General features: G+C 42.5%; 1 protein-coding gene across 2 annotated transcripts; it reads left to right on the top strand.

Moving 5' to 3' along the window:
- The first annotated feature begins 2,503 nt into the window (after positions 1-2,503).
- Positions 2,504-11,412, top strand: LOC136160110 (glutathione S-transferase omega-1-like). 2 transcript variants are annotated; one of them, XM_065923273.1, is made up of 6 exons: positions 2,504-2,850; positions 3,193-3,301; positions 6,785-7,007; positions 7,613-7,711; positions 10,296-10,402; positions 11,182-11,412. In XM_065923273.1, the coding sequence occupies exons 2-6, from the start codon at positions 3,243-3,245 to the stop codon at positions 11,333-11,335; spliced, it is 642 nt and encodes a 213-aa protein (XP_065779345.1). In that variant the 5' UTR covers positions 2,504-2,850; positions 3,193-3,242; the 3' UTR covers positions 11,336-11,412. The 2 variants fall into 2 exon arrangements, with proteins under 2 accessions (XP_065779345.1, XP_065779344.1); XM_065923272.1 differs by lacking the exon at positions 2,504-2,850 and adding an exon at positions 2,869-3,024.
- Positions 11,413-11,763: the final 351 nt, after the last annotated feature.

Raw genomic sequence — 11,763 nt, forward strand, 5'->3', positions numbered from 1 at the left:
GAAAGAGCTCTCATTAAAGTGGCCATTGAATAACTGGACGCGCTGGGGATGCGAGTGGGGAGGGGCGGGAGAAAAGTTACAGAGAAAGGAAGTTTGCAGGAAGGCATTGGGGGTTGACCGGGAAGAGGTGGAATTTGAAAGTGAGCAGGTCTAAGAAGCGGAGGGAAGGGAGAGGATGTCGTCTGAGGGAAGAACTTTCTCAAGACCAAAGTGCGAGCGGCGAAGCCGGGGACACCGCACTTCAAAGACGTGACGCTGTAGGCCTCGCCTGTCTTCCGGCCTTGCCGCAAGGGCCCTGTGCCTCTCACCTTGGCCAGGGGCCGTGAGAGTCTGTTACTCGGAGGCCCGGGACTACCCCCAGCTTCCAGACGGGAAGCCGCCACTGTTTAGGTTCTCATGACCCCTGCGCCCATTGGTTCTGCCCTTTCGGCTGCTCCCCCTCGAACCAAGCCGATTGGTGCAGCGCTGAGCTGTCTCAACCAACGGGAGAGCGGCGAGTGAAGCAGGGGGGCGGGCCTCCAGTGGGTACTGGAGTGGCCCAGCCTAGGGCAAATAGTTACAATATTAGTAAATAGCGACAGTCGACTTTAACGTTGAGTGGTGACCGTCCAAGCGCCGGTGCAGGTATAATTTCATTCAATATTCACATCCATTTTACAGAAAAAGAAAGGGAGGATAAGAGAATTTGCCTAAGATTACAAAGCTGAGTAATTTACAAATTACAAAGCTAATTTAAAAGACTTTAAAGCCAAGTCTGAAATGCAAAACCTTCAATTATTGTATTACACTTTCTGATCTACCCTCGGCTATTTCAAGGACAGACAACTTCTGGAAGTAACTGATAGACAGGTCAGCAATTTGCCTTCTGACCTTCCCTCTCAGACCCTTACTTGCCATCTCTTCCCTTCTTTCTTCCCTCTCCAATCCTCTCCTCTTCCATTCTTTAGGCCTCTCCGTCCTGTCTTGCCAAATTCTTACTTTCACTCCATCGAGAAATGTTTATTGACTTTCTCCTGTGTATTCTGCTAGTCAGTTGGAACTGTAGAGGGAAATACTCAATAAACCAACCTATTCTAGGAATAGAAAAGAGGTATTTTTTTAAAGCCATACTGAGGATTAAAGGCTGGGAGACAGATTCAAGAAGCACTTGAATTGTGTTCCACCAGACAACCAACCCTGCTCACATCTTGATCTGGGACTTCTGGCCTCCAGAATTGTGAGAATAAATTTCTGGTGTTTAAGTCACTCAGTTTGGGGTATTTTGATAATGGCAGCCCTAGCAAACTAAGACAGGCATGGAGTCATAATCAAACTCAGGCAGGAAGGCTCCAAGATGGATGTGTTTATTACCTCACTCTGCTGCTCCAATAATAGAGCTAATAAAAAAATAAAAACACACCTTGCCTTTCCCTTCCCAAATAAAGGGTGCAGTTCAGTTCATTTCAGTCGCTTAGTTGGGTCGGACTCTTTGCGACCCCATGGACTGCAGCACGCCAGGCCTCCCTGTCCATCACCAACTCCTGAAGCTTGCTCAAACTCAGTCCATGAAGTTGGTGATGCCATCCAACCATCTCATCCTCTGTCATCCCCTTCTCCTCCTGCCCTCAATCTTTCCCAGCATCAGGGTCTTTTCAAATGAGTCAGTTCTTCGCATCAGGTGGCCAAAGGACTGGAGTTTCAACTTCAGCATCAGTCCTTCCAATGAATATTCAGGACTGATTTCCTTTAGGATTGACTGGTTGGATCTCCTTGCAGTCCAAGGGACTCTCAAGAGTCTTCTCTAACACCACAGTTCAAAAGCATCAACTCTTTGGTGCTCAGCTTTTTTTATAATAATAAATTAATGGCACATAGTCAAATAAAACATTGACTACTATTTTCCAAAGGGAGTAGGAAATAGCCATCCACTCCAGTATTCTTGCCTGAAAAATTCCATGAACAGAGGAGCTTGGCAGGCTACAGTCCATGGAGTCCCAAAGAGTCAGACATGACTGAGCGATTGAGCATGCACTCTTTTCCAGAATCTGTAGTATATGCTGTGGAAGCCCCTCTTTCCTAATTAAAAGGGGGCTGAATGAGTGGATGACCTGGCCAGACAATTTTCATAGACCTATAGTCTAAATCCACTAACCTACTTGACTCTGAGCATGTACCCCTTCTAGGGCTTCAAAATCCCCGTAGTTAATAGGGTTTTGAAAGCAACATCATCCTTCTGATATTAGTAATATCCAGATTTGTGCTGTTTCCTTTGGGTTAAAATTAAAAGGATGTGTCCTAAGAATGACAGTAGGGACAGCAACCCTCCCAAAAGTCGTATTAAGTTAGTTCAGACAGAAAAAGGGAAAAGCTCTCCAGGTGGCTGCGCAACTGACCCTGGGCTATGGAAAGGAACCTTGGGAGAGCCTGTTGTGGAATCTTGAGCAAGCCCCCGGGCCACAGGCCCTGAAGTATTGGAAGCCTTGGGCTGCAACCAAGTCGGAGCCACGTGACTGCGGCCAGGGCTCGCCTTCCGCCGCCAGGGCGCCGGGCTGGGAGGTCAGGGTCTGGGTGGGGCGCGGATCCACTTGCCCGCAAAGTGAAGGTCACCATCCTTCGGAGTCAGGGAAGGGCTCTGAGGATTTTGAGCGTCTTTGGTGCATCTCGATATGTCAGCACCTCTTGGCCAGCACGATGAACTCTGGCACAGTCGCCACCTGAGGTGTTTTAATTAAGACTTAACCCCCACCAAACCCGGAAGGCCGGCGCTGCGTCAGGGCTTACGGGGCGGCGTCCGGCCGTGATCGCCCACCAGGAGCGCTGGCTGCGGCCTGTTCCTTCTTGCAGAGGGTGCGGAATGCAGCAGAGTGCGGGGTAGGGCCGCCCCGGAGAGCTTCTGCGCGCGGGTTTGGTTTACTTCTGATAGGAAGGGAGGGAGGGAAGGGAAGGCGGGGCGATCGACTTGTTAATTCGCCTGCAAACCCCGGCTCCAGCTTTACCTCTGCGGCGGCGAGATGTCTGGAGGATCAGCTAGGAGCCTGGGCAAGGGTGAGACCTGCAGACCGTGATCCGACGCGTGTTGGGGGGTTGGGGTGGGGTGCTGGTTCTGCTCCGGAGCCGAGCGGCCCAGGAGACTTCACATTCGCGGGAAACCGGCCGGAGACTGGATGTCCCCACTGCAGTCCAGGCTGTAACCGTGTCCGCTTCTCTCCGCAGGAAGCGCGCCCCCGGGGCCCGTCCCGGAGGGCCTGATCCGTGTCTACAGCATGAGGTTTTGCCCGTATGCCCAGAGGACTCGCCTGGTCCTGACGGCCAAGGGTATCCGGTGAGGACGGAGGCAGCGGCCGCTCCCAGCCGGCCGGGAACCAGCTGCTTGTGGAGGCTTGGGCAGGCCCGGGGGCGGGGAATGAGAATCTCTGATAGGGTCCCCACAGCTTCCTTTACTGCCAAATACACTATTCTCAGCCTTCTGCGGGGTGATAAAGGCCTAGTGGTAAAGAATTCGCCTGCCAGTGCAGGAGACAGGAGACTCGAGCTGGATCCCTGGGTTGGGAGGATCCCTTGGAGGCGGGCATGACAATCCACTCCAGTGTTCTTGCCTGGAGAATCCCATGGACAGAGGAACCTGGCGGGCTAAAGTCCACAGGGTTGCAAAGAGTCATACAGGACTGAAGCGACTTATTGCATGCATAGAAAGCTATGAACTCTGTTCCCCTGGTGGGGAGTGGAAGGAATGCCACAGACTGCACCAGTTGAGGACATCTCTTTTAGATTAACCTACCGTTTTATATGGGAGAAGGCAGCGGCACCCCACCCCAGTACTCTTGCCTGGAAATTCCCATGGACGGAGGAGCCTCGTAGGCTGCAGTCCGTGGGGTTGCTAGGAGTCGGACACGACTGAGCGACTTCACTTTCACTTTTCACTTTAATGCATTGGAGAAGGAAATGGCAACCCACTCCAGTGTTCTAGCCTGGAGAATCCCAGGGATGGGGGAGCCTGGTGGGCTGCTGTCTATGGGGTCGCACAGAGTCGGACACGACTGAAGCGACTTAGCAGCAGCCCTTTTATGGGTCAGCAAAGCTGGGGCCCCAGTAAAGTTGGTGGTATGCAGAGATCAGTGGAATGGGAATCACAGGCAGTGGCTCTTTTAGCTCTAGCACATCCCTGATTCCTTCTGTACAGCCTTCTCCTTCATCCCACTTCATTCATGTCCTATTTATCTATATATTGTTTGCTGTTATTTTGAGGATATAGCCCTTTTCTGAATAGTGGGTAATTTACCCTACTACAGAGTCCAGACCTTGACCATCCTACTGGTAGAGTGCTGAATTAACTATATGGTACATTTTCTTATAGCTTGGGTTTTTGGATAAAATAAAGTGTCTCTGTCTTAAGATTCAGATTTTGGGGAAGCACCACAGAAACTAGTTACAGGAAATATCCAAGTCATTGACTTTTCTCTGACTTGAACAGCCATTGGAACTGCCTCTCTTCTAATGACCCTTGAGATCTGTTGAACAGACATTAAATACCTGTGATGTGGGAGTTTAAAACATAACCCCCATCCCAAAGAAACTTTCCATCTATAAGCTTAGAGTTTTTAAACCAATTTTAGCCTTCTAGAGGGAGAATTAAGCAGGCAATACTTTTCCCTAAAAAAACTTAGCTATATATTCTAAAGAAAAAAAATCAAATTATTTTTGGATTAATCATCAGTAACTCTTGCGTCTTTGGATGAAACTGATTCTAAATACATAGCAAAATATTCGACATTTAGTAATATTATCAATACATAGCAGATATCCAATTCACTTGGATTGAAAAAAGACATGTCTTGTGCTCATGCAACTGAAAAGTTCAAGATCAAGAGAGCTGAATTTGGAGGCACAGAGTCCTGGGTTAGTGCCCATCTGGAACTCTAGGTTGAAAACTTTTATCTTACTGGGTCAGTTTTCCAAACTGAAGTGATCTTATCATAAAAGTGTGTGTATGGAGAGTGAAGGGTGGTAACTGCTGCCTAACGGTGCAAACAACAGAGGAACCTGGTGGACCATGGGGTCGGAAAGAGTCGGACATGACTGAACAACTCACATACTGTGTTCATGGATTAGTTTTGAGTCCCAGGAGACTTTGATTAGAGAGCTAGTAGACTTTACCACATGATAGAATCTACTAAAGCATGGTTTTCTCTAAAAGACACATCTTCCAACTTGTTGCAGCAGGTATGTTGCCCTGTTGGATCATCATTACCAAGATTACCAAAATACATATGTGTTCTGAGAGCCATCTTTATTACAAAAGCCCAGGATTTACCTTTTCTTTTCATAGTATGAAATTTCAGAAATCTTGATTGGCAGGGAGCCTCATTGTTCTTGCAGTGGCTTACTTCTGAGTATACAGTAATCTGTCAGCAGACAAACCCTGTAATACAGACACACAGACACCAGTATTCAACCTGGCTATTTCTTTGTTTCCATGGGGAAGAGGGTGGAGTTGTGTATTTAATAGTACCTCAAGCTAAATGCTGTTGTAGCTACTGAGGTGGATGGGGAGGAAGGAAACAAAAAATGTTGGGGCGTATTATTTCTGAGTAACTAATCTGTTTCATTGAACACTCATCCAGCTCTGACAATGATATGGACCTGGCTGTAGCAATTATATGAAACTTCCCTTCCTCTTTATTTCCCCTAAAATCTCTCAGACAAGAGAGAAGTTAGATCTAAAAGCAATCTTAGTATAGTCTGGACTTCACCTGTTCTTTATGGGTTTACTTAGTGTGATTTACCCATGTGGCAGTTTTAAAAAATATCAGTGCATGGAGATTTAATCTGGGAGCTTATTTGTGGTTGAATTTTTTTGGATTCTCTAATATTTTTATTAAAAAAATGACTAGCTTTCTATTCAAATTAGCAAAAGGAATTTAATTTTATCATGTTGATTCTATATAGTGGGTGTGGATAAACTCAATTTAGTTGGCTGATTTATTTTTGCAATTAAGCTACATCTTAGTCCCAAATGGAGTATCTAATTGACAATCTTGAAGCATTTCCACTTATTTATTCAACCAGTGTGTACTGAGTACCTATCCAAAAATGTTTATATTTTTTCATAGCACATAAATGTTTAAAACTTTGCTGATTTACATGTTTGTTTATGAATATGACCAAGACACACAAGATCACTGCTTTTCTGGAGCTTATATTCTAGGCAGGTGACATAACAAACATGTAATTAAGTGAGCAAAGTAATTTCAGTTACATATCATCAGTACAATGGAGAAAGTAATTCAAGAAATATAAAAAAAGGTCATTGTGGCCAGATCTTAATAAGCAAACCGGAAGTCATAGGAAATATGTGACAGGTAAGCAGGGGCCAGATCACGTGGCATGGAAAGAGGTTTAGAGTTTATCCTCACTGCAGTGAGGAGCACTTGAGGGGCTGTAAGTAAGCAGGAGGTGGCCTCATCCAATTTTCTTTTGTAAATGGATGTGGAGAATGAACTATAGGGAGGTCACAGGGGAAGCACGGGGGCCAGTGGGACTACTGTAGAGATCCAGGTGAAAGGTGATGTCTTGGACGAGGTGGCAAGTGTTAAAGTGAGAAGCAGATGGAAGTCAGACTGATTTGAAGGTCTAGCTGACAGGTCTTGCTGATCCATGAGATTTGAGGAAGAGGGGGCGAGGGGAAGGAATCAAGGCCACACTGACTCCAAAATTTGGGGTCTGATCAGCTAAGTGGGTGATGGGACCAATGACATTTTATCCAGGAATACAAGAAAAATGTTACTGCCTTCTATGTGTTTTTTAGGCATGAAGTCATCAACATCAACCTGAAAAATAAGCCTGAGTGGTTCTTCAAGAAGAATCCCTCAGGCCTGGTCCCGGTTCTGGAAACCAGTCTGGGTCAGTTGATTTGTGAATCTGCCATCACTTGTGAGTACCTGGATGAAGCATATCCAGGGAAGAAGCTGTGGCCAAGTGACCCCTATGAAAAAGCTTGCCAAAAGATGGTCTTTGAGTCCTTTTCTAAGGTGCGTGTTTAAGAAATTTCAGCTCCTATTTAAAATGTCTTTGTTTTTAAAGCTGAATCAGTGCTGTCACGCTTGGTTCAGTGACTTGGAAGGGAAAGACAAACAGGATTATGCTCTTGCCGGCTCTGACATGTCCTATGAGTCCTTTCATAATCTGGACCCTGTTTACTTTTCAAAGTTACATCTCTTCACTCTTTTCCTAATATTTTATATTCATGTCATGCTGAATGTTTTTATTTTTCCCAAACTTGCCACCCCTTCTCTATTCTTGCTAAAAGACTCTTTCTCCTTCTCACTTTGCCAAATTGTCTTCAAGTCCTCTTTCATGTACAGTACATGCCATTCAGTGTCCTTTTAAGATATATTTGATTCAGACCCACCAAAATGGCTTATTTGCAGCTTATAAAATCCTGAACAGTACAGCATCTTTGGTGACAAAACTGTTTCTAGGATCAGTATATAACCTCTGTGAACAGGAACTGGTACACATCTCAAGTGTATAGAATACCCTGATTCAGACTATGAGGGTTCTATCCAGCTTTTATGTGACAGGGTCAGCATGGTTATCCTCACACTGATAAACTAAGAAATTATTCTCTGTCTAGGTACCACCTTTGATAGCGAGGATTCTTAGAACGCAAAATAAGGAAGACTGCTCTGGCTTAAAAGAAGAATTGCAAAAAGAAATTACCAAGCTAGAGGAGGTAATCATTCCCTTCTCCTTGATTCTTATTGGATTAAGTGATATATTGTATCCACACTCATTTCTCCTCTTTTCTTCATACTCCCATCTCCCAAATGACTTTCAGGTAATTAGAAATAATATCAAATAGGAAATTTTAGTTTACAGCAGATAGCAGCTGTAAGCTGCTGTATTTAAGATACAAACCAAAATACCTAAAAACGTTTTGTCATGGGCCTGCTTTTGAAACTTTTTATTACACTGACACCAAAATATTAAGGAAAAATTTCAACCAAATTTCCACACCTGTTTATGTTTTTCCATGCTTATTTTCAGTCCTTGAACATATATTTAAAACATTAACATAACTATAATCAGAACATAAGTCATTGTGGTTTTTTCCACTTAATATTATGTAATAAACTTTATAGAAATAAAATTATTTTATACATTAAAACTTAAATAAAGTTATATTAAAATGTTTATTATATTATGAACATTTCCCACAAGAGTCTGCCATTAGACAGACACTTGGAAAAACCCAGATGTGTTTTTTTCTCTCCTTTGTGGGAGAGATGCTATTTGGACCTTTATATGGAATTCTCTTCCATTTACACTCAGCCTTAAGTTTTTACTGAGGGAAGACACTGTTCTTGTCTCATATGGAAATGCATCGTAACCTTTTATCCGTAAGTTTGGAGTTTACTGTAAAGTGAGTGAAGTCACTCAAGCGTGTCCAACTCTTTGCGACCCCATGCACTGTAAACCACCAGGCTCCCCTGTCCATGGGATTTTCCAGGCAAGAATACTGGAGTGGGTTGCCATTTACTGTAGATTTTTTCAAAGCTTTTTTTCCCATTAAGAAAATTCTATTACTAGTTTGCTAATATTTAAAATTCATGAGAGTATTGAATTTTATTGAGTATTTTGTCTGCATCTATTACATCTGCTGAAATGTTCACTGAATATTTTCCCTTTAATCTGGTGAATAGGTATGGTAGTAGCATTGACAGATTTTTCTGGTGTTGAACCATGCCCATATTACCATGTAAAACCCACTTGCTTTCAATGGATTTTCATATATATTTTAAAACTAGTTGATATTTGATTATTGCATATTTGTTCATAAAAGAGACTACACTGTTCTTATCATGTCTTTGTGGTTTTTTTTTTTGTTGTTGTTTGTTGTTTTGGCCATTCCAGAGGCCCCTGGCAATGAAAACACAGAGTCCTAACCACTGGACCTCCAGGGAATTCACTATTTGGTTTTTATATCAGGAATTTTCCAACTCATAAAATGAGTCAGGTTACTTTTTCTGGTTTTCTAAGTTCTGAAACCATTTGATAGGGTTTGGCAATTTCTGTAAAACATTTGAGTCCGGTGTCTTTTATAGGGGTAGAGTTTTTCATCAGTAGTTCAGTGTCCTTAATGTTAATTGATTTTCAGGATTTTTATATTCCAGTTTTGTAACTGGACTGTAATGGATTGTAATTCATTTGTAATGAATCAGTTTTGTAATTTATATTTTTCTTTAAAGTCACATATTTCATATTCTCATATATACAGACAGAAAGAGGATCATGTTTCTTGATTTAGAAAAACCTCTATGTATAACTACAGCTGACTCTTGAACAAGGTAGAGGTTTAAGGTGCCAAGTCCCCAAGCAGTAGAAAATCCACATGCTACCTACTAAATTTGGGGTCAGTAGGGGGACATATAACTTTCTTCCCATCTAATTTCAGACTCCAGATTAAGGACTCATCTGTTAAAATGAGTGGTACTATTTCCATGTTTCAGGCTGCTGAGAGCGTATTTCCTTCTGACTGAAACTATCATACTTAATTTTACTTATGCATAATATAATTACCAGGCACAACAATTTAAGGACAGACCTAGACAATATTGGTTCATTGTACAATTCTGAGTGCCTAATAACTGCAAGGCACTCTGCTGAACAGTATGGGAGGTAGAAAGTGAGAGGCAGTCCATACCGTTCAGATGATTGGTTTGATAGTAGACCAAAAATAAATACTCAGGTAGATATAAATAATCTATCTACAGTGCAGGATGTTATAAGGGCCCTGAGAAAAATCTTGGATGTTTTATAACACGCTTTGGTGTTTATTAGCCAGATAATATTCTCAATCTTCTGTTTGCAAAACCATAATATCAGTTTACCTGCTTAAATTTCAGACATACTTTTGTACTTGGTTTTCAAAGAATTTTACTTGGCATTGTTTAATAGTTAATCTAGTTATGTCCAGTTTATTTTAAGTAAAGTTTTTATTGACGTATCATATGCAGAGATTTACCCAAAGTCTAAGAGTACAGCTTGAATTTACAAAGTGAACACAGCCATGAAATTGGCATCCATATCAAGAAACAGAATATTAGTTTTGAATGATTTCTGTACTTTGTACAAATGGAATCATATAATATACACTTTGGGGTCTGACTTCTTTCATACAGTATCAAGTTTCTGAGGTTGTGTATATTGTATATAGTTCATTCCTATTCTTTGTATAGTGTTCCAGCATATGACTACTGCACAGTTTATCCATTTTAATCCTGATGGACAGTATTCTTATGCTGTTTAATATTCAGGTTCTGACTGACAAGAAGACAACCTTCTTTGGTGGCAGTTCTCTTTCTATGATTGATTACCTCATCTGGCCCTGGTTCGAACGGCTGGAAGCTCTGGAGTTGAATGAGTAAGACATTTGAATATTTTTTGCATAATTTAGGACAATGATAACTAGAATAATATATACTCAACCTTTCATATAGACAAAAATTAATGTATCTCATTCAATTGACATGAATGGGAACAAGAAGACAGGCAGAGACTTGGACTTTCCAGAGCATGTCATATATCTACGCTCACCATTTTCTCCCATCTCTGGGCTGGGCAGGGGTGGGGAATTCTGTAACAGGTAGTAAAATGTTTGCAAAGTGATTTACTTCTCCCCTCCTGGTTAAAAATCCATAAGGAGGCACATTTTCGTAAGGATGTCAGGCAGGATTGTGTGACCAATGCCACCTTCCATTTACCAGCAAGAGTCCCACACTGTTTCCTGAACTCCATGTTTTCAAGTTTAGCCGCCACCTTGGCTTACTTCCATTTCCTAGAGCTTAGAGCTGCTTAGTTACTATTAGTCACAGTCTGACCACAGAGTAAGAAATATGTCATGTTCTTGATTATCTTTCACATTCTCATTTTAAAAAGCTATCAGTCTCTCAGTTTGGACAAGTTCTTAGGTTAACCGAGCAAGTCACTGCACTCTAGTTTTAGATTCCTCTTCCACAAAACAAGGACCTCTACAATATCTTCCAAATCTCATATTTTATGATTATGCACATCTTAAAGAAGTATTTCTAAAGAACTTTGAAAAGATTAGAGGAAAATGATATGAAACTGCAGTTATAGGAGCCTTTGCAGTGCCTTCCTACTTAGCCTTATTCATCCCTTTATTGTTTCCATCTCCCACAGGTGTGTAGACCAGGCTCCAACTCTTAAGCTGTGGATGGCAGCCATGAAAAAGGACCCCACAGTATCATCCCTCCTCACCGATGTGAAGACCTTTCAAGGTTTCCTCAGCCTCTACTTGCAGGACAGCCCCGAGGCCTGTGACTACGGACTCTGATGGGGACAAGAGTCAGCAATGAAGACATAGCTGATACTTTCCTTCACTGATATGAATAATACCATGGTTTTATTTTACCCGGTGCTCTCATGTCTTATTGAATCACCTCTGATTTGACACCAAATTTGGTAATACTGTGGGCTTTCCTCAAGGCCCTCCTGCAGCAATATAAACACATTTCCTGTCTCAGGGTGTTCAAATGACTCTAAGCGTTCTATCACACTCCATGCTGAAAATTTCTAAATCACCTCTAGTGAGAGCTGGAAGTCAATCTGGATTTTTTAACTGCCCACAGGACAGTTCCACTTGGATACTGTGTTGTTATTCCAAAGAGATGCCCTTTCAAGTTTGTCTTCTAGGTTCTGAGTTAAGAACTTTTCAATTCCTCATTCTTTAATTTCCATGTCTGACACGGTTTCATGCCTTTC

Source organism: Muntiacus reevesi, chromosome 2, assembly GCF_963930625.1.
Source record: "Muntiacus reevesi chromosome 2, mMunRee1.1, whole genome shotgun sequence".
Lineage (NCBI taxonomy): Eukaryota > Metazoa > Chordata > Mammalia > Artiodactyla > Cervidae > Muntiacus > Muntiacus reevesi.

What these genes read in the sequence shown, in the direction of transcription:
- LOC136160110 (XM_065923272.1), top strand. Translation starts at nt 2,991, where the DNA reads ATGTCTGGAGGATCAGCTAGGAGCCTGGGCAAGG. An exon ending in AGCTAGGAGCCTGGGCAAGG is followed by an intron (nt 3,025 to 3,192) that starts GTGAGACCTGCA and finishes TTCTCTCCGCAG; the next exon opens with GAAGCGCGCCCCCGGGGCCC. An exon ending in GAAGCTCTGGAGTTGAATGA is followed by an intron (nt 10,403 to 11,181) that starts GTAAGACATTTG and finishes CATCTCCCACAG; the next exon opens with GTGTGTAGACCAGGCTCCAA.